The sequence below is a fragment of the Ursus americanus genome, chromosome 33 (genome assembly GCF_024610735.1).
Source record: "Ursus americanus isolate L20-20 chromosome 33, mUrsAme1.1.p, whole genome shotgun sequence".
Lineage (NCBI taxonomy): Eukaryota > Metazoa > Chordata > Mammalia > Carnivora > Ursidae > Ursus > Ursus americanus.
Window position 1 is genome coordinate 10,835,412 of NC_142159.1, and position 25,769 is coordinate 10,861,180.

The following is a 25,769-nucleotide window of genomic DNA, read 5'->3' on the forward strand; positions in this document are numbered from 1 at the left end:
TAAGGAGCCCTCAGTGAGTGCCGCGATTGTCCACGTCCCCCTCTCAGGAAGACGCTGGGTCATCTCATGACTGAGCTGATCAGAACCAGAGCTCCAGCCTGAGTTCCGGCCCTTCTTGTCCTGCCCTGCAGGGCTGCTTCCTGGTTCCTGCTGCCGCAGGCATCCCCACCTCTGTGCCGCATGCACGATCGTACAATGGGCCCTGCTCAGGTGGACGCAGGTGCTGCTGGAGGCTTTCTTCGCTTCTTCCTGGGCACGGGACAGTGACTTCTGTGGGCCACAATGGTGGCAGGCAAGTAGGCAGGCTGGCAGCCTCTCCGCCCGCCTGGGACCTCGCCCCTGTGTGCTTGGCTCGTCACAGATGGGCTCCTGGCCTCCAGCCAGGCCCTCGCTGCATAGCTCCATGTGGGCTGGCCTCCAGAACCCGTGCCCTACGCATGAGAGCGGCAGCAGGAAGCAGCGACAGGTCATTTCCTATTGAGCAGCCTGGCTCGAGGGCAGAGCTCAGCCTCTGGGGTCAGGCTGTCCTGGGATCAAGTATCAGTTTTATTGCTTCCTGGCTGGGTGCCACTTGGGCAAGTTCTTTAAACTCCAAGCCTCAGTTTCTCCTCTGGAAAACGGAAATAGTGCCTACCTCATAGCATTGCTGAGGCCAAATGAGTAAGCACAGGGCTTGGTGACAACTGTCCCTCCCATGCTGGCACGCAGCTCGCGGCCGCGCTGTATCCCCCGCGGCAGTGCCTCCAGAGGAGTTCTGTTCCTCTTCACTGGGGTACCAGACAGCTCCTGGTCTCCCCTGGCAGATCACACACAGAACCAGGGCATATCGGTTCTGCAGGGGATCTTAGAGGGAACCCGGAGTTTAGAGTGGATGGGTGTCTCACTCCCGGGGTCACATGGCAAGTGACGGCCTGAAGTGAACCGGGCCTCCTGTTCCCAGCCCAGCGGGATAGAGAGCCGGGCTCGGAGCTGGAGCACGCATGCTGGGCTGTGGCTCTGGAGTCAGAAAGACCCAGCGGTAGGGCCTTGGTGAAGTCTCTTCACCGCTCCCTGGCTCGGCTTCCTCAGCTGGAGAACGATACCTAGGTCAGAGAACCTTTAAAGGGGCCTCACGCAGTTAAGGTGCACAGCACATCACCGCGAAGTGCTCGGCAAAAGGTAGTTGTGGAAAAAAGGTGGGAGTAATGAGGGGTGGTGCTGTGTCCCACGTGAGGACCGGCTTTGGGGAATGTGGCCTCCGTGTGCATCCCGACTCTGCCAACACCTTCTATGTGACCTTGGCCGAGGTCCTGCCCTCTCTGGGCTCTGGTCTTTGCATCTGTGGAATAGAGGGGTTGGACTGGAATGGTCTCGGAAGGCCCTGTCTCCTCTGCCCTCCTGTGGCTTCTTACGGAGGTTCTTCGTGAACCCCAGGAGATGCCTGACCTCCCTTTGCTGTTCCTGTAGCCCTGGGCCCTCCTGGCACCAGGACCGAGGCCTGCAGCCAGCCGTGTTCTCATCCTTTCTCTGCAGTGTCCTCTAAAGGGCAGCCTCTCTGAGCATGCCCAGCTCTCCCATCCGCTCCGTACCCCTCCTGCTCTCAGAGGCCTGAGGTGACACACTGTCCCAGTGGGCAGAGAGAGGAGACAGGGAGAGGCCCTCCAGGTGTGCCCTCTGTGTCTCCCTCCTCATGATGCTCAGCCAGCTGGGCTGTTTTCAGAAGTGTGCGGGAGCCTTTCAGGGCAGCCCCAGGAGACGGATGCCTTGGGCACCTGCTTAGGGGGAGCCCTGGCCCCCACCCCACCAGCGAGCCTCTGGGACGTGCCGCTGAGGTCTCAGGGAGCCTGCAACCGCGCGGTGCAGCTGCGTTCACAGCTCCTGTGACCTGCGCTCCGGTACCTGGAAGGCAGTCTTGCAGATCTTAAAGGGAACAAGAAACAGGTTCAGTGGGTATCCAGAGGGCTTCTGTCTCCTCCCAGCCACCCTCTGCCTCTCCTCAGCCTCCCCCCAACCTCCCTTTCGGTCTCCCCTCTGCCTCGACTCAACCTCCCCCCAGCCTCTGCTCAGCCTTACCCCACCCTCTCCCTTGGCCTCGCCTCCTGCCTCTGCTCTGCCTCCTCTCCCCTTCCCCTCAGTCCCCCTCAGCACCTCTGCAGGCTTCTGCCAGCCAGGCTCAGCCTGGAATCAGTGATGACAGCGACAGGGTAGCAAGCCCTGTTTCGGAGGGGCTGCCTGAGAGTGTGGCCCCATCCCCTGACTCTGGCTGCTTCCCTGGCGCCTGTGCCCTGGTGCCAGCAGGCCCTCTGTGGGGCTGGGGACTCAGGGTACAGAGAAGAGACCACGCCCTTTGCTGAGAGTTTTCTTTGGCAGCTCTTTGCTCCAGACACGTAATCTCATTGGATCCTCAGAACAGCCCTTGAGATAGAAATGACTGCGAGCCCGCTTTTCAGATGAAGAAACTGAGCTTCACCTGAGACTCAGAGCACCTGCCAAGGAGACACGGCTTGTAGGTCGCAGAGCCGGGAGACCGGGCCACTGGTTCTCAGGACCATGCCCTCTCTTAACCACCGGGCTCCCTGCTGGCTGAGTTGGGGTTGAAACCTTGGACAGATCCCTGAGGCGACTGTACCCCTGCTTGTTTTTCCAGATGTCACCTTTCCCAGCTATGTCACTGAGGATCTGCCAGCCTGCACGTGGGACTGCCTCCCCTGGCCGGGGCCCAGATGCTCTGCCTCACACCTCCAGAGCTCTGGCTGCCACTTGACTGCTGGGTCCTCCTCTCACCAGGACCTGGCTCCAGTGGAGGGCCCAGCCCCTCTGGGGGTTTGAAATTCCTACTGTGTTCTTATGGAACTCAAGTCAGGGGGCAGCCACGCTGGGCCGCAGAGTAGGCCAGCCCCGGAGAAGAGACATGCTCTGCTCCCCAGGAACAGGGAGACCCCTTGCCATCCCCCCTTCCATCCAAGACCTGTCTTTCTTTTTGTCACAGCCACCTAGGGCCATGAGCCTTGCTTATCGCCATGCTGGAGGGGAGGGAAGCGAGGCTCAGGACAGTACTGTGATTTGCCAGAGATCACAGAGAAGTTCAGGTTGAGAGCTGGGACAGAAGCCAGCTCCTGTGTTGGCAGACCAGGGCTCTTTACAGCAGCCCGTGCTTTGGGCTATCTTACTCCGCACGAGGACTGTCCTGGGCCCAGATACTGCGCTTGTTGGCATGGACAGAGATGGGGAGTGTGAGGTGCTTTGTCCAGTAGCAGAGCTCATTGGTCAGATGTCAGAGCTGCATAGAGGCTCTCAACTTGCCTCTGAGGACGGGGAAGGCCAGAGAAAGACGGGCTCTTTTAAAGCACCTAGTAAGTTCGTGGCAGGGTCTAGATCGGAACCCAGGTCTCTGAATCCCCAGGCTGGGCTTGGCTTGGGCCCTTCCTCTCCCCAAATGTAGCTTTCTGGCCTCCTGAGGCATGTGGAGGTGGACGGGGGGCGGGCTCACCCACCCTGCTGGGATCTGCAGGAGGCAGTGCAAGCTGCCCCCGGAGCCTAGACTTAGCAACTCTGCGGCTGGACCGCTCTCCCCATGCCGGGGTGCTAAGCCAGGGTGGCCAGCACCATCTCCCATTCTTTCTTTCCCGAGGTGCTTGCAGACAGGACTTTCACATCGTCCCAGACCAGAGCCTTTCGGTGACTCTGCCTGAGCACTGGATTGGGTCCGCAGTCTCAGGTTTGTGACCTAGCTCTTCTGCTACCCATGTGATCTTGGGAGAGTGTCTGGACCTCTCTGAACTTCTGTTTCTTCATCTGTTGTCTACTGCCCAGAGAAAGGGCTGCTTTGTGCCCACCTAGGTATCACTTCCTTTCCAGCCTTTGCTGTCACCTGTGCCCAATAGAATACCCGCTACCTACGCCAAGCTTGTTCCCCACACCTCCTACCTTTCCAACATGCCGCTGCTTTGCTCAGAAGGCCCTCCAAGTGCCCTCCTAACCCCAGCCCTGCCTTCAGGCTCAGTCCAGTTCAGCTAGTGTTTAGTGCACATGAACTTCCTACCATGCGCTGGAGATGAGGTTAAATCACACTGGAATTCCCCCTTGGATAGTCATGCAGGCTCAACAAACAAGTCTTGGTCTTTGCCACGTGCCAGGCTCTGTGCTAAGTGCCGGAGCGTCAACGAGGACTAGGACAGGGTCCCTGCCCTTGAGAGCCGTCTGAAGGGGGAGACAACCTGCCAGCCACACAGCGTGAGCCGACTCTTAATGGAGGGCTGCAGGATTTCCGACTCAAGTGTGACAAGTTTCTGCCCTGGGGAGCATTTAGGGAAAGCTGCTGGAGGAGCTGGAGTGCTTCTCCAGTAACCCACCAAAGCCTCTGGTTTGCTCAGTGCTCTCCTGTCTCTCGTCCCACATGGTCCTCACAACCTTGCTTGGTCATCGAGGCAGAAGATGATCAGATGAGCAAACACTGATAGTGAGCCTACTGTGTGATGGGCACAACTCTAGGTGCTAGGAGGTACTGCAGCAGTCGTGACAGTCTGCCCTCATGGAGGGGGACGGGGGACCCATCAATGAGTACATACAGACTTCAGTAGTGGTGAGTGCTGTAGAGAAAGATAAAGCAGGGTGAGTGGAGAGAGAGGACTCGGGAAGACCTCTCTGAGGTGGGATTTGAGCAGGGACCTAAAAGACAGAGGGAATCTGTTGTTCAACGATATGGTACAGAGTGTTTCAGGCAGAAGGAAGAGTAAATGCAAAGGCCCTGGGGTAGAATTGTTCTGTTTAAGGAAAAGCAAAGAGGCTGTAGATCTAGAGGGGAGTTTGCCACTGGGTTGGAGGTGGGGTATAAAAGAAAGGAGTCCGGATGATTCCAGGGTTTGGGACTTGAGCGACTGAATGATACTGGGGCAACGGGGACCACTGTAGGAGAAGCATGTTTGGCGGTAGGGAAACGAGAGCTCAGCTCCTGTGCCCTTGCCAGTATGAGTCCACCCCAGGTGCACCCAGACACACCAGTCTACGGGTCACCCATGCCCACCCCTCTGGGCAGTCTCCTCATCTTCTCAGGCCCTACTCCAAGCTCAGTCCCCTGAGAGTCATGTTGTCTCATCGATGTCTTTCTGGCCCTTCTGAGAGGTCACCGAAAAGCCCAAGTTGAGGGGTAGCTGACACCTCTTCTTTATCGCTGGCCCCAGATGCCGTGAAGCACTGACTGAGCTGGGAGGGGCGGAAGGGGTCCCCGATGCTTCCCTGAGTGCTGTCGTCTTCCTCCCACCCAGTTAGCACCTCTGAAGTCTTGTCTTGTTCTCCCTTCATGGCATCCCTCCTCCCTCCCCTGGAGCAGGTGAAAATGGGACGCTGGGCCTCGCTTTCCACCGGGCTGTTGTCCTGGAAATGGTAGAATTTCTCTTTGTGTTGCTTTGATGATATTGGAGCAGGCTCAAGTTGTATATAATGGATCTACTTCGTGGTCAAGCTTCTAAGCTAGGTGACTGCACCTGGGAGGGACACTAAGGACAACAGGTATTTGGTGCACTCAATTTCAGTTTTCGCCTCAATTTGCATTTTGCAAACTCTACCCTACCCCCGCTAAAGGAAAAGAAAAGAGAAATGCCGCTTTCCCAAGGTCTAGAGTTTCTGGAAATGGAACCTCTCTTACGGAGCTCCCCTACCCCTGGTGTGGGCAGACGTGCTAGGAGCTCCTGCTGTGGCCTGCTGGTCCTGAGAACAGTCTGGCAGGAGGAGGACCACGGATGGGGATGGGTGGGGGAGGGAAGCCTTTTGCCTGGAGAGCCGCCCACCTGGGCAGCAGGAAGGGGGCGGGCAGTGGCTTGAATCCAGACTAAGTCTAGGTTCTTTTCCAGCTCAAGCAGTCCATGCTTTCACTTCCTCCACACTACATGGTTGAAATTCGGGGAGCTGAGAAGGGCCTCCTTTGCAAGGGGCATGATTTAGATTTTTCTGATGCCAGTGGCCCCACGGGATCAGGTGAAGGTACAGAAGTGGAAGCAGAGGCCCTCTGGTTTCGCTGCCAGCCACAGGGGCAAGACCCGCCTGGGGCTCTTCGTGGAGGATCTCAGTATGAGAAACCTGCCTTCATCCCAGTGCCGTCACGGAGGGACTGTTCCGTATGCTTTGGCACGGGCAAGGCCATGGATGCAGTGAGGGCGCTCCGCAGGGGGCTGGGAGGCAGTGGGAGGGGAGGTAATCTTGGGTCTGAAACACTACTCTGGAGCCCTGGTTCTGTGACCTTGAGGCACATATGCGGCCATCCCTCTGATTTTCTCTTTACTTATTTTTAAATGGGGGATAATAATAGTACCTACTGCATTAGGGTTGTTGAGAAAATTAAATGAGATGCTTTAGTAAAAGTGTTTGGGGCAGTCTCTTCCCCTTAGAAGCTGTTCTAGCAGGGTATGTGGGGTATGCCGTGTATATGGGGCGCCTGGGTGCCTCAGATGGTTGGCGGTCTGCCTTCGGCTCAGGTTGTGATCCCAGGGTCCTAAGATCGAGTCCTGCATCGGGCTCCCTGCTCAGCGGGGAGCCTGCTTCTCCCTCTCTCTCTGCCTGCGGCTCTGCCTACTTGCGCTCTCTATCTCTCTGTCAAATAAATAAATAAATAAATAAAATGTTAAAAAAAAAAAAAGAATATGCCATGTATACCAAATTTTAAAACTATAGATACAGAAAAGTTTGGAATTTTGTATACTGGACTGTTCACGGTATGGATTTGAGGGTGGGAGGGTGTCTTGTATAGCAGGGAAAGGGAAAGGAGGAGAATCACTGGGACATCCTCCTCCTCCTACTTATGTACTTAGATCCTGTTGGGACAAAGTTTTAAATGACCATGCATTCTGTTTACAGTCATCAAAGCACCGTATTTCCATTTTGAAAAAAATCAAAAGAGACCAGTATGTATAACGTGTACCTGCCAGGGACCCAAACCGGCCACAAGCCTTTGAAGCCTGAGGTCCTACCCCACCCCCTGAGCTGCCATCCTTACTGGCTGTCTGAAACCTCTGGCTCGCCAGTCCTATTGTTGCCTCCTGGAGCTCTGTATCTTGTCAACACACACGGACTGTTTACTGCCGGTCCCTGTCCCTGTCCCTACCCCCCCCCACCCGTGTGACTCATCCTCCACCCCACACACAGGGACGCTCAATCCGGAGCCTTTCCTGTGGGGGGTGGGGAGAATCTGCTGGAGCGAAGTTGATCCAACAAATGCTATGGGGCGCGGAGGTGACTGGGGGGGTTGGGTTGGGTACCAAGAAGTGCCAACCCAGTGGGGTGAGGTGGGGTCAGGGCCGCTGAAGTGCGTCCTTGAGACCCAGGGAAAAGACTAGTGGGAGTGAAAGGCAGAGTGGGAGTAGAGCCTGGTTCAAGGCCGGGTCAGGGGCATTAGGGGCCAGACCTGAAGGTCAGGAGACCCTCCAAGGCCTGCACACCCGTTGGGTCCCTTGACTCCAGTCCTTGCATGTGAGCCAGTGTCTCCCTCCCTGTACAGTCTCTTTCCCACGCTGGCCGGAGGTTTCAGGGTCCTCAGAAGACTACCCGGATCCCCTCTCTGCTCATTCGTGCACACTCTCCCCACCCCCACCAGTCTCCTGCCCACGAGGCCAGCTTCAACAGCACATCCTGTAGGAAGATTCCATCATTCCCTGCACCTGCTTTTCCTGAGCCTCACCCGGTGGGTCCCAGGGCCGTGTGCTGGGATGCCAAGCGGGCTAGAAGACCTAGCTACCGAGCTCCTGGCTCCGCAGTTAGGAGGGGCACCTGACTCAGCCTGGGGAGTTCAGGAACGGCTTCTCAGAGGAGGTGACACCGCCACCATTAGGGAAATTAGGTTTTGAAAGGTGGGTGGAAGTTCAAGGTGAAAAACAGTTTCCCTCGGTGTACACAGAGTTGGGGTTTGAGGACTTCTGGCAAGTGGAGTTCAGGGGTTGGGGATGGTAGGTTCGTGATGAGGGTTAACCCCGAGCTTGGCCAGTTCCCTGGCCCTGGAAACCTGGTCACAGCACCTGCTCTGGAGTGCCTCTCCCGCCAGGTCTCTGAGAGGGCCCGGCTGTCGCTGTGTTGCTCTGCCTACTGCTTTCCAATCCGTCTCCTTGGCCACCAGGTCCCCCCAGCCCAGGTGGCCTTTCTGGCCTCCCTCTTCCTCATCAGTCATCTCTGATGTTAGTCCGCTGCTTCGCAAAGTACATGTTGCTTCTGTGTCCAACCCCGATTCTCACCTGTCTACACCCCAGGAAACCGAGGCCCGCCTGTGGGGCAATGATTTGTCCAGAGCATCGTGGTTACTAGAGGGCAGAGCTAGGCCTCGAATCCAGGTGTCGGCCTCCTGGCCTGGTCTTCTTTTCCCACGCCTCAGGCAGCCTGGTACAGGCTGTGTGTGCTCTCAGAGAGCTTTTTTAGCTCGTTCCCTACCCACACTCGATGTTCCCGGGGGGTGGAACCCTGTCTCCCTGAGATGTGGGGCGAAACAAGCAAGAAATAGAGGTGCCATGCGGAAGACGAGAGGGGGAGGCACACAGAGCCTGACTCCCCCGGCCTGGGGGACGATTCCTGCCCAGGTACTTGAAACAGACTTATTTATGGCTGTACCCACGGCGGAGCCATATTGCAAACCGGAATGCTCTACCCCTTGATCCCGACAGGCTTTGTTTCCATTGACGCAGCATATGGCACAAAAGCCTGGCAGTCCGGGACCTGGGTTCTGATTTTGCCCCTGCCACTTGCCAGCTAAGTAGCCTTGGGCAAGTCACTTCGCCTCTCTTTGCCTCAGTCTCTTCATCTGTCAAATGAGGGTCTGGGTACAAGAGAGGAAATGAGAGGAGCTCCATGGAAGCCCCAGCATAGGACCTTGTATCAGACACTCGGGAGTGTCTGGTACGTGCTTTTCTTCTCTCCGCTGGAGGCTGGATCTTCAAGTGAGTCCTGATCAAGTACAGTATCACTGAGTGGGCGCTATCGGTTTACATGTTTAAAAATTGTCATTCATTGGGTGGCTCCCGGAGACCAGGAGCTCTCTTATCTCCGTGACACTTATACAGCTATGCTGGGGGTGGCGGCATCACCCCAGTTGCAGAGTAAGGACCAAGATTCAAAGACACATGCGACATGTGTCATGTAGGATCTCCCTTGCTCCTCACAACAGCACTCATATTTGGATATTGGCAAAGGCTCGGTGAAGACAGCCTCCCTTCCTAGTTCCCTTTCTTTTCCTTGTTTTTCATATATTCATTACCCTTAACCTCTGTTCACTATGTGCAGGATACTTGTCCTGGGCTCTTCAGAGGATACAGACCCTCGAATGGCTCTCCTTCTGCCCCCGCCCTCGCTTGCTCGCTCTCTGACAAACTTCTATTGATCCCTCAAAGCCCAATCCAAATGGTCCCTGCCCTGGGAGCATCACCTACTCCTGAAATTTAACCATCCCCACCTCCTTCCTCTTTCCTACACTTGACACATCTAAAAGGCAGCTTTATCTCAGTTCACAAATAGTTAATGCCTACTCTGTGCTGGAAGCTGGAGACCCAGATGACTCCAGAAATATTTCCACCTGTAGGGAGCTTAACGCCCAGTGGTGGACAAGTTTACACCAATAGGTCTTGATAATGTAGAGTGATTCATATTATACTTTGGTTTTGAAGAAAATTATTCTAATAATAGCAGTCACCACTTTTTGCTAACGTTGAGCACCAGCGTTGTTTGCCATGCTTTGCCCTGATTACTTCCTCTTCTACTCCAGTGTCTGAAATAGGCTTTTGCACAGATGGGGAAACCGAGAGTAGAAGATAAAACATAAATGCCTAAGGCTGCCCAGCTAGGAACCCTGATTGGAACCCAGGGAGGCCTGGCTCACAAAGCTTTGTCTCTGCCGGTCTGGCTGTCAGCCTGCTGGGACGCTGGCTGAGTGTGTCCCGAGTGTGTCCCTTTTTCCTTGGTCCTCATTGCTGACGTTGATGGTGGAAAGAATCAGACTAAAGAAGAATCAGCTCCTCCTACCCCAAAGGAGCCTCAGCCCCAGTGGAGACCAGAGCTGAATACTGATCAGGCAGACAGGGGCTGAGCAGTCTGATCATTCCCAACTCCCGCCTTAGAAATTAGTGACTAAAACTGAGCACTTCTGGCTGAGTGAACTTGGGAGGGCTTCCCGGAGGGGGCAGACCTAAAAGATAGGAACGATTTCCCAAGGTTTTTACTAGCCGCTGGAGTGGAGGGGGAGCAGTGGTGAGACTTCCCTGGAGGGGAGCTCATGGAAAGCATACCACTTCTGGTCCTCTCAGAGCCTCTTTGGGCCTCTTTGGGCCTGAGCACTGATGCCCCTCTTAGGGACAAAATAAGAATAAAAGCAGAGATCATGTGGTGAGTGGCTAAGAACAGAAACTCTGGAGCCAGACTGCCCGGGTTTGAGTCAATTATCAGCTACTTGACTTTGAGCGAGTTGCTTAACCTTTCTGTCCCTCAGTTTCCTCATCTGTGAAATGAGGGAATGGTCATCATGACCTCCCAGAGCTGTGATGAGGTGCAGATGAGATCAAAAGTATCAGAGCACACTGCTGTAAACTGTAGAGTGCCAGGTCTTCGCTAGGCGGTATTACCTTTCAGGACTGTCGTTGAGACTGGTTGCTGGGGCAGTTGAAGAGGGAGTTAGAGAAATGGAATCGTGTGCAACCAGGAATCCCTTGGGACCTGGCCGAGTTGCAGCCCCAGAGCAGTCCTCAGGCCTGGAACTAGGGCGGCAGGGCCCCTCGCACACCCCTGGGTCTCTGGTGACCAGCACGGGTGGGCCAAGGAGGCCCTCTTCCCGGCTCTCCCCCCTGACTGCCCAGGCCAGGGGAGAGATGGGGGAAGGGGGATCAGGGGTGTCTGGTCGCCCTGGCAACCGAGGGTGACGTGGAACAGCTTTGCCTGCTGCTCCGCTGCACCAGTCTCAGCAGCTGGGGACCGTCCCAGGAGATGGAAATAAAACATTCTCACGGCGGAGAGCAGAGAAGCTGCAGGGACGCCGGGAGCCCCTCACCAATTTGAAGTTTGCTCAAGTGTCTGTTCAGTGTGCCTCTGTGTGAGAGAGAGAGAGAGAGAGAGTGTGTGTGTGTGTGTAAGAAAGGGTGAGAATGAGTGTGTGTAAGAAAGCTAGAGTGTGGATTAGTCTAAGAGGGATTAAGTGTGTAAGAGTGGGTGAGTGTGAGGAGTGTGTATAAGAGCTAGAGTGAGGGTATGTGTGCAAGGAAGTGTGTAAGTGCGAGAGCACACGTGAGAGTGGTGAGTGTGTGGGAGAGAATGGGTGTGGGTGAGTGTGTAAGAGGGAGTTGGTGAGCGTGTAAGAGAGCGAGAAAGTGGGTGAGTGTGTGTGTCCCTCCGTCCCTGCGGCTGCCCGGCTGGCACCTGTGCTGGACACAGTGTAGCCACTTCCGCGCTCCCATGGTGGGGACTGTGTGGGTGGGTTCGCCGGGTGGCTCGGAGACGTGGAATTCCACACCTTCTCGCTTCCTTGCTCCAGGAGGACTGGATGCCCTCCCAGGAGGCCGTGTGCTTGGAGAGATCCCTGGACCTAGACCTGCCTGCATTCTCGCGGTGGCATGGTTATGGGACCTTGACAGGTCACTGGTTGTCTCTGAGTCTCAGTTTCCCGGACCGAGGAGCAGAGAGTTGGACGATCTCCAGGGTCTGTTCCAGCTCTCCCAGCTCTGGATTTGACTCTGACTGCCTCTGCCCCACTCCAGATTCCATCCTGGTGACATCACTACTGCCACAAAGTTTGGGCCTGGAAGTTTCGCCTTATTTCTTGGCATCTTGGGATCTCACCTTAATGGTGGGCTTTTGTCGGGGGACTGGGGGCCCCAAATGTGCCCCTTTCTCCACACCTGGTGTCAGCAAACTTCCTGCATTTTAAGGAGACTCTCCAGGGCTGCAGGGTGGGAACAGCTGGTGGAGTCAGGGCCTTGGAAGAGGGACAAGCCAGAACACGCCCGCAGGCTCCCCCTTCCCTACACCGCTGCGCCCTCCCTCCCCCCTGGAAGCTTGCTTTTCAGTAATGTGCCGCCTGCCCGAGGTAAGGAGCCAAGAGTGGATCCCAGACCTTCTTCAGCCTGGACCCCTCCCTCCCCTGCCCTTGCCCGGCAGGGCCTGCTCACCAAGAGGCAGGGCCAACACAGGAAGACCCCAGGGGACTTGCCCCGGGAACATGGCTCCAGCCCCAGGTACCGTGGGAGCCGGCTTCTGTGGAAGAAAGTACATAGCACCCAGGGGGCGCAGGACCTAGCAGGCCTGGGTGGCCGGGGCCTATCCGGCCTCCTCTGAGTTCCAGGTTTTCCTCTGTCAAACAGCTACCGTGACAGCTGTCCCTTAACCCAGTGAGGGAGGCCTGATGGCCTGAAGGTCCTGAGACTGGGAAAAGCCGTTCCCGTGAGTTCGTCATGGAGGTTCTGACTCTGAGTCACCTCTGTGTCCCCAGTACACAGCACAGCCCGGCTCAGAGAAAATACCCATGTTTGAGTAAAAGATTAAGTAGCTCTCTCTGCTACAGATAGTCTAAGCTAGAGTGGAACTCCTCCCTTAGACTCTGGGAAGCCACTGCTTTCTCTTCTGCCAAGTGGGTACAATACGAACCCCACCGGGCAATTGTGCCAGGCTCGCAGCACAGTGCCGGGCTCACGGTGCACCTTCAGGAATAATGAGCGTTCTTCACGTTCCCACTCTTGGCTTGTTTCCCTTGTCCCCTTACCCCATCCCTCCGTGTGGTCCTCATCTCTGGGTCTGCAGTGCACAGTGGGGCACTTTGAGGGACCAGGCAAGCTTTGTGGATTGGACTGATGACAAAGAGGGGTGGGGAGGCATTTTTAAAGTTTAATGTGCTTGGTGGAGGGAAAGGCTGTCATCTGCTTGCCTGGGCTGTCTCTTCACACTGTGCCTTCTCCTCTTGGTGCTCAATTCCAGGGTAGGGTGTCGAGGTCGGCTAGCTGGACCTGGAGCTGGACTCCGGGCCTTGAGAAGCTGCTTCCTGGTGGCTGCAGGAGCTCTGTTCCCCTTAACCCCCTTGCCATCCCGTCACCCCTCCAGGGCAATGCAGGTCTCTGGGTGTGGTACCATTGTCCTGTCTCTGCTGCTCCTGCCTAGGTTGTCTGACCTTGCCAGGTGCCAGGGGGAGAGAGGAATTGGGGCAGCAACTGTGGATTGAAGTTCGAGAAGGAGAGGCACCAGAGAAGGACTCTTGCCCTAACATGAGCAGACAGGGGTGGTCAGGGAATGCTTCCTGGAGCAGGAGGCAGGTAGAAGCATGTGGTGTCAGCCATACACAGTAGGGATAGAGGTACAAGAATAGTGTTCTGGAGAGACAGACTAGACCAGGCAAAGATCTGCAGGTGAAAGAGGATATGGCTCATTTGCAGGGGAGATGCCCCTTCCAGTGCACCCGCCAACTGAACACTGGGGCTTACTGGTAGATGCTACAAAGACTGGGGAATTCTTCAGCAAGAGGTGAGTTTGGTCAGGTCTGTTTTGAAGCCAGGAGAATGCATATGGTGGCTTTGGGGTTCTCTCCTGGCCTAGGATGGAGACATGTTATTTTCCAACATGTTTGAGTGTCTCCTGGGAGCTTGGCAGTATGCCAGTGTTCTGGGCCTAGCTAGTGTTTCGAGTGTGAGTCTTGACTTGTAGCTCTGCTGACACTACCCTGATCAGTACTCGAGAGTGGGAGGGGCTTTGGGCATGGGGAATGATGTTTCTTCTCCTTCCCAAGGATCTCAGGGGTAATGAAAGCCAAAGCCTGCCAGATGGGTTATCAGGAATTCTGTGAGTTATGGCCTAGCCTTGTGCATTTTCAAATCAGTAGTACTTACTGAGTACCTACTATGTCCCTAGCCCTGGGCATCTGATTATAAACAGATAGGGAGTCTGCCTCCACAGAGCATACAGGCTAGGGAGGGGAGGAGGAAAACAAGACCTTTCACCCTGAACAAAGTATCATACTTTCTTAACCAAGCTGAACCTGGGGTTTTTGGTACCCAGCATGTAGATAGGTGCTGGAGTCTTCTCTACCTACCTCCCCACCCCAAACAAACCAAAACCCCTTAGGGAGCTTGGGGCCAAACGTGGCATTGAGAGAGTACGTCTCAGAAGGGAATTTTTGCTACTTCCTAGCTCTGGGTTTGGGGCCTTAGGGCCGGCCAGTGCCGCTGGCTCGGGGGGAGTGTTGGCGGGTCTCAGGCAGAGGGGCTTGTTCATGCCTTGATGAGAGGGAGAGCAGGGGTCGACCTACAGAACTTAGGAGTTTGATGGGAGCTGGGGGTTCGGACCTGGGTTCTGTCCTGGTTCTTTTTTTTTTTTTCTTTTTTCCTGTCCTGGTTCTGCTTCTAATTTGCTGTGTGCCCTTGGGCAAGTCCTTTCCCCTTTCTGAGCCTCAGTTGCTGCATCTTTAAAGCAGAGGGGGTTAGGCTAGAAACAGATGGCGGATAGGTTTTGTCTCACCTGCAAAACTGATTGATCGCTGTTTGGCTTCTTGAGCTGCTGTGTGCGCTCAGCAGGGGAGTGCGTGAGTCTTCAAATGGCGGTGTAGGTAATGCCCTTGGGTACCTGGAGCCTCGGTAGTCAGTGGGTCATTTCTGCCTTCTGGAGGCACACAGAGCTGCTTCTTTCCACGCTATGGCAGAGACAGAGATAACATCTGTATATTCTTTGAGAAAAAAAAACCACTTCGAAAGCATTGTCGCTTAGTGTATACAGCAAACCCTGGGAAGCTGGTATTACCCCTTCCGTGTCACGGGCGAGGAAGCCAAGGGTCAGAGTTACCAGAGCGGCCCTCTGAGGCCAAGCCCCTGTCACCAGCTGCTCTTCTCATCTCCGGCCCCGTCCCCAGCCTCGCGTCCTGACTCGCCGCAAGCCCACGGCCTCCTTTTTTTTTTTTTTAAAGATTTTATTTATTCATTCAACAGAGATAGAGACAGCCAGCGAGAGAGGGAACACAAGCAGGGGGAGTGGGAGAGGAAGAAGCAGGCTCATAGCGGAGGAGCCTGACGTGGGGCTCGATCCCATAACGCCAGGATCACGCCCTGAGCCGAAGGCAGACGCTTAACCGCTGTGCCACCCAGGCGCCCCATGGCCTCCTGTTCTCTCACCCTCCGCAGGTTTCCACGTGATCCCCACTATCTCGAGCATCGTCCCGGAGAGCTGTCTGCTGATCGTGGTGGGGCTGCTGGTGGGGGGCCTGATCAAGGGCGTGGGCGAGACGCCCCCCTTCCTGCAGTCGGACGTCTTCTTCCTCTTCCTGCTGCCGCCCATCATCCTGGACGCGGGCTACTTCCTGCCGCTGCGGCAGTTCACCGAGAACCTGGGCACCATTCTGATCTTCGCCGTGGTGGGCACGCTGTGGAACGCCTTCTTCCTGGGTGGCCTCATGTACGCCGTGTGCCTGGTGGGCGGCGAGCAGATCAACAACATCGGCCTCCTGGACAACCTGCTCTTTGGCAGCATCATCTCCGCCGTGGACCCCGTGGCCGTGCTGGCCGTCTTCGAGGAGATCCACATCAACGAGCTGCTGCATATCCTCGTCTTCGGGGAGTCCCTGCTCAACGACGCCGTCACTGTGGTGAGGGGCCCAGACCCGAATCCAGGTCCAGGGCGAATCCCGCCTCCACCCGCGAATCACAGTAGCGAATCCGCAAATGTCCCTTCCCGCTGGCTGTGTGCCAGGCGTCGTGCATTAGCTCATTTAATCCTCGTGATGCCCTTAGGAGGTGTTTCTTAGTCTCACTTTACAGAGGAGGCATCAGGCCCCCCGAAGTCCGACGACTTGCTAACATGCGATAGGACCAAGGTTAGAAGCCAGGTCTGTCAGACTTCAGGGCCTGAGCTCCTGGCCTTTCCAGGCCATAGCCTCTGTCCCTGACTTGGACTGTGATGTGAACTTGGTTAAATTACATATCGTCTGTAGACTTCAGTTTACCCTTTATAGGCCAGTTAGTCTATCAGGGCCAGATCAGCCGTCCTGTTGGCTGTGCCTAAGTTACAGTTCACTTTGGGCAGAGTTCAGGGGCAGCACTGGTGGAAAGGGACCCTGCCCTGAAAACATCCAGGAAGGGCGCCTGGCTGGCTTAGTCGGTAGAGCATGTGACTCTTGAGCTCAGGGTCACGAGTTCCAGCACCACATTGGGCATGGAGCCTACTCTAAAAATATAAAAGATAAAAATTTATTATAAAAACGAAAAACAAAAAAAAAACCAAACCTCCAGAAAGTGATAAATAAAATGGATTGACCTGGGGTTGGCCACTTGCTTATTATGTGATCTTAGGCGAGTGACTATACCTCTCTAGGCCTCACCTCTGATAGCTGCAAAGTGGTCGAGTGGGTAGTACTTTCCTCCCAGGGGCTAGTAAGGACAGATGCCCCCAGCGCAGTCCACACACGGCCGCGCGTATGTGCTGACATAGGCCCTTCCTCCCAGCTAGTTTCCTCAGGAAATGGGTACGTGTATGTGCATGCTCACATCGTGTTGTGAAAACACCCCCATTCTCCTCCTAGTTGGACCCCTCAGAGAGCAGCTGTACACGTAGGAAAACACAAGGACACGTGTGCACACCAGTGCACGTTCACACACCCACCCCCAGTCCCTCAGGAAGGCGCACTTCAAAGAGACAGGCCGCAGGCAGCCTCAGCTTCCTCACCTCTTCCTCTTCCTCCCTTCGGGTCTTCATCGGGTCCTGGTGGGGCTGGGAGAGCAGCAGCCTGATCTAAGCAAGCAGGCCTCAGCGCTGGTTCTTCTAGCACCAGCTCTTGCCTCAGTTTTTCCATCTGTAACAAGGATTGCAGTACCCAGCCCGTCATCCTCCCAGGGTTCTTATAGGAGTCACACCAGTGGGTACCACAGACAAAGCCCTCCCCACTTGGATCTGGGTGTTGGGGTTCAGGTTGGCACTCCTGGGGAGCAGTGGGGTGTGGTTATGTCAAAGGGATACCTCAGTCTGGCCAGCATGGGCCTATGGCCACGCCTCCCCAGGTGGTGGCAGTGCTCGTAGTAATTGCTCCTGCTCACTTCCTGTCCGAGCACTTCCTGTCTGAATATGTATTGCCTCATCCAGTCCACACAGAGACTCCATGAGGTTGGCACTGTAATTATCCCGTTTTTCCAAGTGAGGAAACTGAGCTACTGATAGGGAACTCGTCCGGGGTCCTGTGAGCTGGTAAGTGACGCTAAGTGACGTAGCTGGGCGTCAGACCGACGCAGTGGGAGTCCGGAGCCCACACACTTACCACCAAGCCGCGCTGCCTCTCTAGTCCCATTGACAGTGCAACCGGGTGGGAGAGGAGGACCTTGCCCTCTCTACCTGCCGCACTGGTCCAGGTGGTAGACCCTGGGGACCCATGAATCTCCTCAGGCCAGGAGTGAGCGTAGGTAGCCCAGGGCTGAGAACGCACCTGTTGTCCACAGACAGCTATGGCCCGGGCAGCACTGGGGACGAGCCAGTGCTTGGCATGTCCCCTTCTTGCTTGGCCCGCGTCAGGCCCTTTTTAGAGCTCTGGCCATGAGTGCGAGTGCCCTGTTTCCTGACGTGAAAGCTGAAGGCAGCCCCTGAGCTGCGTGGTCGCAGGTCACCACTCATACCCATACTTCCTTGCCTCTAGGTTCTGGGGGCTTTGGAGAGTTCCTCCTCAGCAATTCTCAGGTCGTCTGCCCTCTCTCTCGGCACCCCAGGCCTGGAAAGTCCCCAGCCGGTTTCCTGGCAGAGCTGTCTGGGAGTAGGCCCAGTAGCCAGGGAGCCGGCACCCGAGTGCAGGCAGAACCTCAAAACTGCCCCCGTCCAGGAGGGCCTACCCACTGCTGTCAGGGACCAAGTTCCGGGCCTGGTGTTGCTGCTGGGGCTGGCGGCCCTTCGTCGAGTCACTCCACCACTCTGAGCTGCGGTTTAGGAAAGGAACAGGCATCCTTGGCTCGCCCACTTCACGAGGCTGCTGTGTGTCGAGCAGGGTAGCCACTGTGCAAGGGCTTTACAGTATGTGATGTTCCACTTCGACGTCTGACGATAGCATTACAGTGACTGTTTATTTCTCAGTCCAGGAGGTGGGGAAGCCTTAGAAACCCTCTCGTTCCGTAATATCTGAACTTGGCTGTTCATGGTAACCACGTGGAGAGCTTGTTGAACGGAGATTTCTGGGCCCCACCTCCCGAGAATCCAAGTGGGGTATGGCCTGGCTGTGTATATTTTCAGAAACGTCTAGAGGTTAAGAAGTCCTGTTCTAGTTCGTTGTCTGAACTTTCTCTGCTTTGTGCTGAAGGTGAGACTGAAATCCAGACAGGAACACGATCTGCCCAAGGTCAAACAGAGAGGCCGCTTCGTAGCTCCGGGAGTAGCTAACACCAGGATGGGCACGGTCCTGAGCACTTGGCCTTTATTAACTAGTTTAATCCTCACAGTGGCCCTATAAGGTTGGTACTGGTATCCCATTTTATGGTGAGGAAAACAAGCACAGGGAGTTGGAGTAATTTGCCCCGCGTATACGCTAGGGAGCGGCAGAGCCACAATTCCACCTCGGATGGTTTGGCGTCAGAGTTTGTGCCCTTAATTGTCACGGCACGGTGCAGGCCTGAAGCAAGGCCCTCTGGCCCTTGGCACTAGGGTTTCTCTGCTATCACATGGCCTCCTCTTGTGGCCATGGTCATTGGAAGGCATGCAGTCTCCCTAGGTGGACACCAGGGAGCTGGGGGGGACAGGGCCCTGCTCTCCTGCCAACCAGCTTACACCCCCTCCCCAGGTCCTGTATCACCTCTTTGAGGAGTTTGCCAACTATGACCGAATAGGCATTGTGGACATCGTCCTCGGCTTCCTGAGCTTCTTCGTGGTGTCCCTGGGTGGGGTGTTTGTGGGCGTGGTCTACGGGGTCATCGCAGCCTTCACCTCCCGATTCACGGCCCACATCCGCGTCATCGAGCCGCTGTTCGTCTTCCTCTACAGCTACATGGCCTACCTGTCAGCTGAGCTCTTCCACCTGTCGGGCATCATGGCGTGAGTCTGGGTGCAGCATGGGAGAGGCCACCAACCTGGATTCCCTGGGCTTGTGGGGTCACAAGGGAGTTCCCCAGGGCCCAGACTCCAGCCCTGGGATGAGACTCATGCACCAGGTTCCAGATCCTGGGACTGCCCCTGGAAGCACTGAGTTTAAAGTTCTGGAAAGCCTCAGCGCTGCTACTTCTTCCCTTCGCCTCAAAGGGAGTTCCTTGGTTGTAGTTGGACGCAAGCTCTCGCATTCACTGTGCCCTTCTGCAGCCCCAGCAAAGAGGCCTGGGGCTTCCATTGCCATCAGGAGTCCTGAAGGCCCTGAGGCCTCAGCTGGGTCTTGAAGTCCAGGGAATGTGGAGAGGCGGCCAGGTGCAAAGGTTTACCCAGTTCGGGAGGACATTGGAAATGCAGAGGCCAGGCCAGATTGGGGGATTCAGGGTGACCTTGAGGAGCCTGGGCCAGCAGGAGCAGAGCCCAGGTATGGACAGCAGGCAGGGAGGGCTGGGGCAGCTGTGTGGAGCTGAGCTCCCCATGGGGACCCCCATGCATTAGAGACACCGTGCTTGGGGGAGTAAACCAAGGCCATGAATGTGTGTAACTGACTCCTGTCAGACGGAGGCAGCATGGCCTTGGGGGAAGGCACCGGCTTTGGAGCTGGGCAGACCTTAGTTTGCATCTTAGCTCTGCCGCTCACTGGCAGGGTGACGGTGGACAGGCAACTATCTCTCCAACTCTGAGATCCCTCATCTGAAAAATGCAAAAACGTGCCCACGTCTGGAGGGTCGAGTGAGAGGACGGAGGTGGAAGAGTTGTAGAGCCCGCAGCGGGTTCTGACCTGTCCGAGGGCTCTGGATATGGGCACCTGTCCGCCTCCCCGGCGGTGGAGGGGCTCTGGGAAGGTGCAGCTCCACTGAAGCCCGAACTCTGCTCTTTCCTGACCCCAGACTCATCGCCTCGGGCGTGGTGATGCGCCCCTACGTGGAGGCCAACATCTCCCACAAGTCTCACACTACCATCAAGTATTTCCTGAAGATGTGGAGCAGTGTCAGTGAGACGCTCATTTTCATCTTCCTCGGCGTCTCCACGGTGGCCGGCTCCCACCACTGGAACTGGACCTTTGTCATCAGCACGCTGCTCTTCTGCCTCATCGCCCGAGTGCTGGGTGAGGTCCCGGGCTGGAGCCGGGTAGAGGTGTGTGCGTGCGTGCGCATGTGCGTCTGTGTGCCCGCGCGCGTGGCCTTGTGTGCCTGTGGTGTGGAGGCAGGGACCGGGCTGCGGGCGGGGGCCCCTTGTACAAAGGGCTCGGCCGGGTGGGCTGCTGGCAGCTCCCAGCACAGCCGCACAGCCGCGGCCTCCCCGCTCTTCTCTGCTATGCTGAGGCTGTGATGGGTCTTGTGATGGCTCACGGGAGTCTGTGATCTCCGGGAAGACAGTCATGGTGCGTGAGAACGGCGGGGCCTCAGGGCCCCTGTGCCACAGAGCCCGGGTCTGTGAATGTTCTCTGCGTTGTCTCGGGGCGCAGATGACTTGAGCACTTGCGGACCAGTCAGTGCTGCTGGCTCCAGGCCACACACAGGGACCAAACCTCAGGTCCTTGGTTCTGCTTATAGTTTCCAGACACAGCTCACCCCAGTGACTGTGTCACTTTCCCTTTGCATCTCACTCTCCTCCTCTCGGATAGTAGGTCTGTGCTCCCTGAGCCTGACTGGCTATCACCTCTACTTGGTACACTGTTCGGAAACCCCTGTAGTCCTGGACCTCATCTGCCAGAGATTCTGGTTCTGTGGGTTGAGGCTGAATCCAGATCTCTGCATTAAAAAAAAAAATGTTTTTATCATGGAAAATTTGAAGCATGCGGAAAAGTAGATCCCATGAACTCATAATGAATGGATACCAACTTGTGGCCAGTCTTGTTTCAGCTCCTCTCCCAGCCCCCTTCTGACTTCCAGCCCCTCGAGGCCTCTGTGGTGTCTCTAGAGCACATCCGGGTTGGGAGAGCCCCTTCAGGATCCCCCCAGCTCTTGGCCGAGGGACCCAGGAAATGAGTGCGCTGGGCGGGCATCCTAGCCGGGGGCTGCCTCCCGGCCGAGCAGTTGGAGATGCAGAAGCCAGGCGGGGCTGGGGACAGCTTGACGCTCTTCTTGCCCTTCCTGGCAGGGGTGCTGGGCCTGACCTGGTTCATCAACAAGTTCCGAATCGTGAAGCTGACCCCCAAGGACCAGTTCATCATCGCTTATGGGGGCCTGCGAGGGGCCATCGCCTTCTCCCTGGGCTACCTCCTGGACAAGAAGCACTTCCCCATGTGTGACCTGTTCCTTACTGCCATCATCACGGTCATCTTCTTCACCGTCTTTGTGCAGGTGCTGGACAGGGCGGAGCAGCCCCCCTTGGGACCCTGACTCTGCCCATGGAAAGAGGAGGCGCACAGCCCGAGAGGGGGCCACGAGTTCTAGTCCACCAATAACTTGCTATGCAGTCTTGGGCAAGCTGCTCCCCCTTTCTGGTCCTCAGTTTCCTTAACTGTGAAGGGGGAGTTGTGATGATGAGTGACCAGTCAGAATGCTGCCTCACTTAGAAATCCAGGCAGCACTGAGAGAAGTGGGCGCAGTCAGCACGCCCATCTCAGTACAGGGCTTCAGGGAAATGATTTAATGTCTCGGGATCTCAGTTTCTGTGCCTGTAAAGTGGGACTAATAGCTCAACATGGGGGGGCTAGAAAGGTTGCCGACCTGGGCAGTAGGAGGTCTGGAGGCAGCCCGAGCTCTGCTGCTCTTGTGCGACCCTGGGGAAGACCCTCCTGCCGTTTCTGGGTCTCAGTCCCCCATCTGCAAAGTGAGGGCACCGGCCTAGATGGTCCCGGAGTCTTTCCAGCTGCAGGTCAGTGATCCCTGTGCGTTTCAGTGACTCTGGCTTAGCGGAGAGTCCCCCCAAGCCCCTGAGAATCCCCAGGGAAACCCAGCCTGGCTGGTGTCAGTGCTCCACCTTGCCTGACCTGTGACTTTGGGCAAGTGAGAAACTGTCTGTCTGGGCCTCCATTTCTCTGTCCCTTCTGCCTTTCCTAGATGCAAATCCTGGCAAAGCTTTAGGTGGGAAACAACATTTCCTTCTCAGGGGAAAAACATGTGGCGGCATCCTCCTGGGGCCAGACTCACTTCTGTCCCTTCTAAGGATAGCGGGCTGCCTCTTTTGCACCCTTGCTCTGTTCCCCATTGTCATAACTATTTATCACCGTGACTTGGTGGCTGTCTACGCTCACAGCTTACCAAGCCCATTTTCAATGAAGTCAGCATTGAGGGAGGGGCCTCCCTGCCTGGGTTTGAATCTGGCTTTACTACTGCTTCCATAAGACCTTAGAAAGTTAACCTCTCATCTGTGAGATGGGGACAATGGAAGAACCTACCTGTCTGGGGCAGTGTGGGCATTCAATAACTAAAACCTGGTAAATCAGCCCCGGCTGTGGCACAGGGCACGTCTGCAGTGAAATTAGCTGCCGTTGCTGCGGCTACTAGGCTGGGCGGTTCCTGTCCTGTGAAGTGGTTTTCCCTATCAGCCAGGCCTGACTTCTCTGGGGTTGCAAAGCATGTTTGTGGTAGAACCCACATTTGAACCCCGGGCCCTCTGACCCCACGCCCGGGTTAGATGACCGATGTGTGAATCATTCAGCTGGAGGGGCTGTGTCTTCAGGACGAAGCAGGCCTTAAGGACCTGCCTTTGTACAAGGGCTGACACGGAGGTTGGGAGAGTGGGGACCTCAGAGCAGAGAGCATCCCAGCTTCAGGGGCTCTGGGGGCAGGGGAGGGGGGAGGCTCCGTGGTCTCCCTGCCAGGGTAGTAGACCTGGAGTGCCTGACACCTACCTGCCCCCCCAGGGCATGACCATTCGGCCCCTAGTAGACCTGTTGGCTGTGAAGAAAAAGCAAGAAACAAAGCGCTCTATCAACGAGGAGATCCACACACAGGTACTAGAAACTGGGCCTTGGCCCTTGGTTGCAGGAGAAGGCTCAGGGAGCTGGGGAGCAGCTAGGCCTCACATCCTTTGGCTTCATTCAGCCCCCTTCTCCCTTATCCCAGTGCCGGGTGGTCCTTCAGCCCCTGAGGTCGCCAGATCGTGCCATAGGCAGCTGTGGTGTGGGCAACCAGGTGCCCTAGGAGGGGATGTCATGCCATCTCTACCTCTAGTAGGAGCCTATCCCAGGCATTGGGCACAGGTGGATTCAGGGAAGGGGGCTCAGCCAGGCCATGGCAGGGGGTTTGAGGCGCCAGGGTTCAGGATGAGTGAGATGTTGGTGCCACCTCCTGGCTGCTCCTGGAACTACAAGGCTGGGCTGAACAGCGCTGCATGGGGGTGGAAGGTAGGGGTCCATTCAGAAGTTTTGGTAGGGAAGGAGCCCAGTAGTGAGGCTTGACCTGGCCCTGGGCCCATTTCAGTTCCTGGACCACCTTCTGACAGGCATCGAGGACATCTGTGGCCATTACGGTCACCACCACTGGAAGGACAAGTAGGTGGCAGGCCTGGTGGGCAGGTGGGCGGGAAGGGCAGGTGAGGGTCTCCCTGGGCCTGGGCGTCTTCCCGCCCTGAGGAGCTGGCCCCATGCATCTTCTCCCTCCTCCCACCAGGCTCAACCGGTTTAACAAGAAGTACGTGAAGAAGTGTCTGATAGCTGGGGAGCGCTCCAAGGAGCCACAGCTCATCGCCTTCTACCACAAGATGGAGATGAAGCAGGCAATCGAGCTGGTAGAGAGCGGGGGCATGGGCAAGATCCCTTCTGCTGTCTCTACCGTCTCCATGCAGTGAGTGCTGATGGCGACGCCAGCGGCTTCGCACCCACACACCGACCCCTGCACACCAACCTGGCAGGCCACGCGGGGGCGAGGGTGGCGGGCCTGTCTGTCGTCCAGGCAGGGTGGGCGAGAGAGCCACAGGGCCACAGAGGACCACCCCACCCAGACCATCCCCGGGGGTGACTTCCTGGCCCATCCCAGCAGGCTCTAGGGTCCAGTAGCTTTGTTGGGGACCTAACCTGAGCCCTGTTGTCCAGGAACATCCACCCCAAGTCCCTGCCTGCCGAGCGCATCCTGCCGGCACTGTCCAAGGACAAGGAGGAGGAGATCCGCAAAATCCTGAGGAACAACCTCCAGAAGACCAGGCAGCGGGTGAGGGGCTGCTCCCTGCCCGGCACCCCTTCAGCCGAGGGGGCCTTCTGCTCCAGCCCTGCCCCACCCGAGCGCAGAGCCGCCCTGGCCCCCTCAGGCCCAGCTTCCGGGGCCTGACAGCTGTTCTCCCACAGCTGCGGTCCTACAACAGACACACGCTGGTGGCAGATCCGTACGAGGAGGCCTGGAACCAGATGCTACTCCGGAGACAGAAGGCCCGGCAGCTAGAGCAAAAGGTGGGTCTAGGACTGGAGCCGGCCCCTGCCTTTCCCGGGGAGTCTGGGTGCTTCTTTCCCCGCACCCCTGCCGCCAAGCCCCTTTGAAGAGAGAGCCACTGTGGGGTGTTTTTTTTTTGTTTTGTTTTTTTGTTTACCTCCTCCTCTTGTTTGGGGGACTGAGCCCCAGGGCAGGTTCCAGAAAGCTGCCTCCTCCCCCACCTCCTCCCCACTCGGGGCAGCAAAGAGGCCAATGCCCGCTCGCTGCATCCGCAGGCATCTGAGTCTATGCACGTGCTCTTACCCCTCATTTCCGAGCGAAAACACTAAGGCCCAGGGGAAAGGGAGCTGCCGCAGATGATAAAGCAAGGGCATACGTGCATTCAACCGTTTGCTCGGGAACATTTTTTTGGGTGGTTCGTAAGTGCCGAGCATCAGAGTGGCCTCTGTGGGTCCATCAGTGAGCCAGCTAGGCCCTCCCTTGCAGAGCTCCTCATGCAAAGGCCCAAGCCGGATGGGAAGGGCAAGGGGCCCTGAGCACTTTGAGCAGAGGGTAGTCGGGGTAAGCTTAGGAGCAGGGGCAGGACGAGGAGAGTGTGGGCAGAGGAAGGCCCAGGCTGTGTTCCCAGTCACAGAACATGGCCCTTGGTAGACACCGAGAGGGTTCAGCTTTCCAGAAAGTTTGTTAATGGTGCCAGGCTTTGGGCTTTATTCCAAGGGCATGGAGAGCCCTGAAGAGGTCTGAGCACGGGGCTGACATGGGAAGGGGTGTAGGGGGGAGTGGGATGGAAAGGAGTGGGGACATTTAGTAGGAGATGGAACTACCAAGACTTGGTCACCTGTTTGAGGTGGGGCTTCGGGAAGAGGAAAGAGGGGTCATTCTCTAGTCTTCTGGTCTGGGGTGTTGGGAGTGGTGGTTCAGGAGGGGACGACAAGGATAAGCAAGGTCTTGAGGGAAGATAAGAATCTGAGTTCGGTTTCAACCTATTGCACTGAGGTACCTGGGGGCCTTTTGGGGTCCAGGTGTCCACTCCTGAGTTGACTTTATGGGTCTGGACCTCTGGGGCGAGTGTGGACTGGAACAGAGACTGGGGCGGGGTTGCTGTGGGAGAGGCAGGGCCGGAACGCCGGAAGTGTCGGCACGGCCTCAGCGCTGGTGCCGACAGAGGCAGACAATGAGCCCCATGAGGAACTGGCAGAGAGGGCGCGAGCCCCCGAACGTGCCAAAGGAGGGGGTGGCCACCAGCCTTGGACGCCATCCCGAGGGGCTGCCTGTGCTCACCCCTGCCTGCCCTCTCTCTGTCAGATCAACAACTACCTGACCGTGCCGGCCCACAAGCTGGACTCACCCACCATGTCGAGGGCCCGCATTGGCTCAGGTAAGGCAGGGCACAGGGTGCCTGGAAAGGGGCCTGGAGGCTGGGCACTCAGGACCACTGTCTCC

At 56.6% G+C, this 25,769-nt stretch overlaps 1 protein-coding gene across 1 annotated transcript in view; it reads left to right on the top strand.

Moving 5' to 3' along the window:
- SLC9A1 (solute carrier family 9 member A1) overlaps positions 1–25,769 on the top strand; it is a 48,724-nt gene that overhangs the window by 20,517 nt on the left and 2,438 nt on the right. The window contains exons 2-11 of the mRNA XM_045782260.2: positions 15,090–15,550; positions 18,713–18,963; positions 19,902–20,119; positions 21,115–21,317; positions 22,826–22,915; positions 23,385–23,455; positions 23,574–23,747; positions 23,996–24,110; positions 24,245–24,346; positions 25,632–25,704. Of these exons, the coding sequence (XP_045638216.2) occupies positions 15,090–15,550; positions 18,713–18,963; positions 19,902–20,119; positions 21,115–21,317; positions 22,826–22,915; positions 23,385–23,455; positions 23,574–23,747; positions 23,996–24,110; positions 24,245–24,346; positions 25,632–25,704 (1,758 nt within the window). The remainder of the gene's footprint in view (positions 1–15,089; positions 15,551–18,712; positions 18,964–19,901; positions 20,120–21,114; positions 21,318–22,825; positions 22,916–23,384; positions 23,456–23,573; positions 23,748–23,995; positions 24,111–24,244; positions 24,347–25,631; positions 25,705–25,769) is intronic.